This window comes from Xiphophorus couchianus, chromosome 14, assembly GCF_001444195.1.
Source record: "Xiphophorus couchianus chromosome 14, X_couchianus-1.0, whole genome shotgun sequence".
Classification (NCBI taxonomy): Eukaryota; Metazoa; Chordata; class Actinopteri; order Cyprinodontiformes; family Poeciliidae; genus Xiphophorus; species Xiphophorus couchianus.
Window position 1 is genome coordinate 9,471,469 of NC_040241.1, and position 7,007 is coordinate 9,478,475.

The 7,007-nt window shown below is 41.7% G+C and overlaps 1 protein-coding gene across 1 annotated transcript; it reads right to left on the bottom strand.

Moving 5' to 3' along the window:
• Positions 1-1,159: 1,159 nt before the first annotated feature.
• LOC114157857 (uncharacterized) lies at positions 1,160-6,689 on the bottom strand. Its single transcript, XM_028039024.1, has 7 exons — positions 6,617-6,689; positions 6,231-6,351; positions 4,937-5,128; positions 4,640-4,853; positions 4,112-4,274; positions 3,786-3,910; positions 1,160-3,710 (listed from the first exon to the last, which is right to left on the bottom strand). Exons 1-7 carry the CDS (start codon positions 6,687-6,689, stop codon positions 3,435-3,437), a joined length of 1,164 nt encoding a protein of 387 aa, XP_027894825.1. The 3' UTR covers positions 1,160-3,434.
• Positions 6,690-7,007: the final 318 nt, after the last annotated feature.

Here is a 7,007-nt window from a genome sequence, read left to right on the forward strand (position 1 = left end):
TCATGAACACCAAAGTTCATTTGTGACCTTGCTAAGTCTTCAATGTTCATTTGTTACACTCAGTATTTTCTCTGTTCATAGGTAAAATGGCTCTCGGTGTCCATACTGAGAGGAGTCTGTGACTTTGTTTCTCTTCCCTTCTTGAACTTTTTTAAATTGGGGTTGTTATATGTTGCTTTTTGAGATCTTTTAGACACTTCATGATGGAACAACGGGTTCATTTTGGGTGATTTCCTGATAAAAATCTGTTTTTCCAAAACCATTTGTTTCAGGATTTTAGACAAAAAAGTAAAACACCTCCATTCTCAAAAAAGAATAAAGTTACATCTCAGCAGTTTGTGTTAGATCCAAATTGATCAAACTGTAGTACAGCTCTCAGCGGTGGTACTTGACTAGCGTTTCAGGCTACTCATACATTTCACTTTTAGCTAGAAAATGCCTGCGAAGCTAAATAACTGCAGAAAATGTTTCTGCTATAAACAGAAACCATCAGAAGGAAATGCAGCTCATAACTCCTAATGAGACTAAACAGAACCCAACCCTGTTCTGGTTGCCAGTTTGGAAAGCACTGGAACATGCTAACTGCTATTAGCAGCACTAGCTAACAGGTGTATCCGTTTTAACTACGAAAAGCTGTACAGTTTAATGTGTGAACATTATTTTTCGAGAGAGCAAGAAAGGAAAGTAATCAGTTTGTAACCACGGTTTTATATGTTATATAATATGATCCCCGTTTCAAAACAAATATAAACTATTCTTAACTAAAACTACCAAAAATGCTGCCATGCTAACGCTAATACTACGAATCAGAGGGCAACTTCCGTTCAAGTCGGGCGACTTTTATTCCAAATCGCATACGTACATCGCTGCTTCTTGCCGGTTGAACGCGTCCCGGATCTCCGCTGTTGTGTGATCAGGTGTTGGTGAAACGAGCCAGCTCTTCGTGCGATCATCCAGTCCTTCCCGCCGAGCGGATTAATAAAACCCGATCCCACTGGCTCTGTCCGCGGCGGCCTCCCGGGTCCGTGTGTTCAAACTGTTCTGGATGGCCAAACCCACAAAGAGCCTCAATGTTCTGGAAAGAATGCAACACGGAGATGACAAGACGCTCTTTGTTTTCACGCAGGAGGCAACAGTGAGTCAGACGTGTCTTTTTTTAAAAACAATAAATGATGGGGGAAAGTCTGCGTTGTTGTCTCCCCGGCTGCTACATGTTCGTGCTTCTTGTTTTGAGACGATCGTGCTTTTGGACTTTAACTGGGTCTCAGCTCAGAGAAAAACCACAACCAGATTTAGATTCTTCACTGAGCTGTGATCATGTACACACACGGAGAAATTATTTTTGCCCCAGCAGCTAAGTCCCCCTATTGCGCCACCGCAAAATCACAAGAAACGGATAAATATACCGACGCAGCTCTGATTGATGACCGTGTTTGATATGTTATGGGTAAATAAATATTAAAATGAACATGGAAAAAAAAAAAAAAAAACAACAAATTGCCAGACGTGTCTCATCAGTAAACTTTAATAGAAACTAACAACACAAAATAGAGCAAAAGATCTCAAACTGGAACACATCATCACCTGAAACACCCGGTCAAAAAAAAGAAGAAGAAAAGAAAAACAAAATTCAAGAAGGACTGAGAATAAATCACCAGTCTGTTTCAGAGGCATTTAGAGATTTCTCCATGAATGGAGAAATTACATCGAACAGCAACATCCAAGAGTGCATTTTCTTTTGACTTTCCTCCTGTGTTTGAACTTATTATTTGTACATCTCTTTAAAAATGAATCTGCTTCTTACACCTGTTTTAAAATAGCTCTGGATTAGCGCTTGATTATTCTCTCTGGTTTAGATCATTCTTCGTGTTATAATGTTCTTGGAACTCCGTTTTGATAGAAAGTATAAGGTTCACCAGCAATTTCTGCCAACATAGCAAACATCTGTTTAGTCATAGGCAACATTTAACAAAAAAAACACATGGCTTTAGGTGCTTTAAATATTGGAAACAAGCAAACAAATCTTAAGTCTGAACTAAAATAAAATCAGTGCGACGTTCATCTGGTTTATGTATGTGAAACGAGTCATTGTTGACCGTCTCAATTAAAACCGTTTCTGTTCATGGAGTTGTGTTTTAAATAGTCATGCGACTTCTACAGTAAAGTGAACCTAGAGTCTTGTCATTGAAACACATCAAGTAGTGAATTTACAGTTGTACTTTATGGACCAGAACCGGGCCACAGCATTAAAGTCAAACAAATGGGTGAAGGCTTATGTACTCCCAGACATTGACTTTGTTGTCCTTAGGCCACTTTGCAACTAATTTGGCAGTATTAGTAGTATGGGTCATTTTCTATTCTGAAAACCTACAAGTCACCAAGAAAGTCTTCATTTTGCATTTTCCAGTTCCACATTACTGGAAGAATAGGGCTATGAGATGTGGAGAAGCGAACACACCTCCAAATTGTGCATTGGCTGGTTCACCAAAGTGGAGAGTTTCTTCTTGAAAAAAGAGATTTACTCATGAAGGCACTTTGTACCAAAACCTCCCTCATCTGCATCCTCTTATCTTTCTGATAAAAATCCTGAACCTGAGTGAAGTTGCTTTCCCACCTTCTTCAAATCTAACAAAATTGTGGTCAAAGGTTTGCGCAGCAAAAATTGTCGTTTGTGCTGCTGTCAGTTAAAAGATATTAATAAATGTTCCCTGAAGTCACAAGAGGTCAACCAACCCCCTAACTTTCTTCAAGTCAGACAAAATTGGTGTCAATCAACTCAACTGCCTTTGTACAGCAAAATGTTTTGTTTGTGCTGCTTCTGCTTTGAAGAAATTAGTGAGAGTTTCAAGGTCAACAGGTCAACCATCCGACCCACGTCACCCAAATCTAACGAAATGGGTGTCAAATGTTTGTGCTACGTTTGTGCTGGGTTTGGTTCATTTGTGCCGCTATCGTTCTACAGATATTAATTTTAAAAGTTTCCAGAAGTCATCAGAGGTCATAATAGGTCAACCTCCGCTCCATGCTTACGATTACAAAATCAAACAACTCAGCTACGTTTGTGCAGCAAACATTTTAATTTGTGCTGCTTTTGCTTTTGAAGATGTCGATGACGACCTGTGGGAACTTTTTTATTGATATCTTTAAAATGATAGCGGCACAAGCAAAGTTTTTTACTGCTCAAACGTTTGACACCAGTTTTGTTGGATTTGAAGACGGTAAGAGGGTCGGGGGGCAACTTGACTCAGGTAAATCCTGGTTTTGTTTTCTCCTGAACCTCGTTCTTTTATAGGAAATTTCCACAGAAAAAGCAGCTGTGGAAAACATTTCTGGCAAAGTAGGGAGACCGGGAGATCATGAGGTGTTCCTAATCCAGGGTGAAGCGAGCCTAATGAAACGATGCGAGGAAAACCGTTTTTAAAAGTCTCAGCGTTTCAGTTTTCATCTGACGTCTCCACACAGAAGTGGGACAAAGTGGGATTCCTTAAGCCAGAGTCAAAGCCTTTTTTCTGCCTCTGTCCTCCATTGTGACAACATACCACACCTCTGCTGGGATCATGATGCACAAGTTGGCTTGAGCTTTTGTTTTCTACGCTCCAGTCGACGGAGCCGTGGTCATCTATTAGCTCCAGGTGAATGTCACAAGGGTCACAAGGTTCGACAGGGACACAGACGGGCATAGCCAAAGACTCTGCGTCCTGAGAAGTTGCCTAAAGCAAGAAGAAAAGCTAAGAACACAATCGTTTGGTGACTGAACGCTGGGGCGAGGTTGGAGAAAATCCTACCAGAGCCTTGGGTGGATTGTCGGGGGCCGGTCGGTCCCGTCTGGGTTTCCGCAGAAACACCATGAGAAACAACAGAAGGAACACAAAGGACAGACCAGTTCCAAGACACAGCATTGGCAGCATCCCTGCAGACACAACAAACAACAAACGAAGCTGAAGGGTTAAAGACGCATTAAACATCAGCAGGAGATCAGTTTGGCTTTTTAGGTTCAACATCTGGTTCGATCAAACTGGTTCACCATGTGAGACCTTCTCTGACCTCTCAGTAAGAGAGAACAAAATGCATCTCCTTCTGAAGGTCCAGGCAGTTTCAGTGATTTCCTGACCTGATCTGGAGCCAGTTTCCACACACCCTGGAGTGGATTTGGGGGAAGCAGCCATGGAGAAGGTCGGGAAGGAGAAGTTGGCCTCGGCACAGTAGTTCTGACCCGGAGACAAACCCGAGAACTCAACGATGGAAACCACTTCCTGAGTCCAAACCGTGCGGCTCTGTTACACACAAACAGAAAACAGACATATGTCAAAAGTTGTGCAAGTTTTGAGACCTTTTGTATTGAATAAGAACGTATATGTTTTTTTTTTTTTTAACGAACTTAAAGTATAAGTTGATTAATACGTTGTTTTTATGGTTTGAGAAGGTTTTGGATTTTCTAGATCAGAGGTGTCAAATTCATTTTCATTCATGTCAAGATCATGAATGTTCTCAAAGGGCCACCCGTGACAGAACGTATTGATTTTTTTATTTAATCAGTAACATCTATTGAGAATAATAATAATAATAATAATAATATAATCTTCATTTAACAAAAATATTTTTAAATTGGCACTTTAATAATTTGTCGCTAATGTCGGACCTGGTTGTCAGAGCGGTTGAGCTCATTGAACACGGTGACGGTGGTCCAGGGGTCTATCAGCGTGGAGATGGGACAGCACACGTCACGAGAGCACCTCCTGCTGGTAGCGCAGGGGAACTGCACCTTCACAGACAGGCTGTCGTTGGTCAAAGAGACGGAGACAGATGGAGGGCTGAAGGCTGCGGGTGGGAAAGAGAGAGCAGAACTTATTGCTCTTATTTTCAAACGGTTTATTTACACCTCTGTCAACAGGTGGAAAAATGTAACATTTCATATTGTATTTTTGGCTCGAGTTACAACAGCAGAGATAACCACTGACTGAAGTCGCTGTAGTCAAACTTGTGTGGCTTAATCCAAACAATGGAGCTGGGGCTGAGGTGGACTCCGAGGCGAATCATGTTGTAGAGCTCAAAGCTTGAAAAGACCTGGGAGACATCGCAGCTCCGGGAGGAGATCCAAACGCACCACGGGACGTCCTGCCAGGGATCCCTGCAGCGCAGGAACACAACAACTCAGATGCATAATAGCAGCTTTTCCTCTTCTGCTGCTCCCTCTGGCTTTGCTTTTTTCCAAGCTTTTTCAATAAGAAGAATGTAGGTCTCAAGAGTCAGCAGCTGAAATGGGGGTTTTATAAATATTATGCGTATGGAGAATAAAACCCACCAATAAAAGTGAAATTATTGATAACTCTTCATAGGATCAGATTTTAGCCAAGCCAAAAAAAAAGAAGTAGATATAAAATCTTTGTAGTGCTTGACAATAAAGGTAAGCTTTGCCACGTCAGCCAGAATAAAATCTAAATTTAACAGATCTGATAACTTGTAAAAGTATTAAGAACTCTCAAACATTTTCACATCTTGTCATGTCAAAATGATCTTTGACCAAAACAAAGTAGCATGTAACTCCAAAAGGAAACATACAGCAAACATGTAGAATAATTTATCTTTGTGTCTTGTTAAGATGGTCAAAGTTGATGGAAAGATGCATACAGCAAATATTGAAGAAAACCTGACAGAGGCGCCCAAAGTTTTGAAACATACACCCGATCCCAGGTTATAGGTTTAGTATGTTTAGAACAAATCATACTAATGTGTTTAAATGGCCCAATCAAAGTTCACTCTAATTGAAAACTTGATCTTTTGACTAAAAGATTTAAAGACGCTCTCTGTGCAATCTGACTGAGTTTGAGTTATTCTGCAGAGGAGAACGAGCTCAAATGTCTGTCTGTAGACGTGAAAAGGCGGTTTATACATGTCCAATAAATGCACACCACACATTTTGCAAAGAAAAGAAACGTTGAACATCTTACAACAATGCACACAACATAAATACTAACTAGATTTGGAAGGCCTTTACTTCCCTTCTTGTGTTATTTGCGTTTTAAAAATCAGACCAGCACCACTGTTGGATTTTAATACAAGTTTTGTACAATAAAACCATGTAGTCTACTTATGAAGTGTTAATATTATGACATTTTCTGTCAATATTTGAAATGTTTGGAATAACTACTACCAAGAGTAGATCTTTATGCAGAGTAACTGAGTCAGGAGTTGAATTTTTGGCCTCCCACACATCGGGGATTAGGACTTACCCCTGAGTCTTTGTCTGCACTGTGTAGGTGATATTAGGACTGGCATGGGGACAATCCCACCGCAGGAGGCAACCTAAGTCCAGCGATTCCACAGCGGTGTAGCAGACTAACCCAGTCGACCCTGAGAGATTCGCACGAAACCCAGACACAGAAATAGCTCAGTCACACAGGTGCTCATTGACCCCTTAAGTCCAACTGTCACAACTTTAAACTGCACCAACATGCTGCACATGCAACAAAACATAACTTGACAAAAATGCCAAAAAGGAACCACCGTCTAGCCTGGGCTGAAGGGGAAGCATTTTAACAAAAACGATGAAGTCTAATCCGCACCTAAATTTCCACATTGTGCCTCGGAGTCATGCCCAGACATCTTCAGGACTCACCTGCGATGAGTTGGACAGTTATTACAGACAGCACAAATTCAAATCCACGCCGCGGGAAACGCCGTGACCTCATGGCCTCTGCGCCACCTCTGAACCGCGGAAAGTGAGGCTGCGACGAGCTCAGACCACAAGCAGCTTGGAGAACCGGAGGTTAGCGACTCCCTTTAAAACAGGACGGGCGAAGAAGATGATGAGCCATGGAGGAGGCAGGAGAAGCGGCTGTGGGAGAGACTGACGAGCGGGAAGGTGGAGGAGAGGGATAAGGACTCAATTAAAGGCGGGTTGATTTTGTAAGAGAGGACAGGCTGAGTGATCCACTTAGAGAGGAAGGTGAGAAAGGAAACCATGAATGAGAGCGCTACAACCCAAAGTCTGTGCAGTGCACTTGTTT

What these genes read in the sequence shown, in the direction of transcription:
- LOC114157857 (XM_028039024.1), bottom strand. Translation starts at nt 6,689, where the DNA reads ATGAGGTCACGGCGTTTCCCGCGGCGTGGATTTGAATTTGTGCTGTCT. An exon ending in CAGTGGTTATCTCTGCTGTT is followed by an intron (nt 4,854 to 4,936) that starts GTAACTCGAGCC and finishes TTTGAAAATAAG; the next exon opens with AGCAATAAGTTCTGCTCTCT. An exon ending in GGAAACTGGCTCCAGATCAG is followed by an intron (nt 3,911 to 4,111) that starts GTCAGGAAATCA and finishes TTGTGTCTGCAG; the next exon opens with GGATGCTGCCAATGCTGTGT.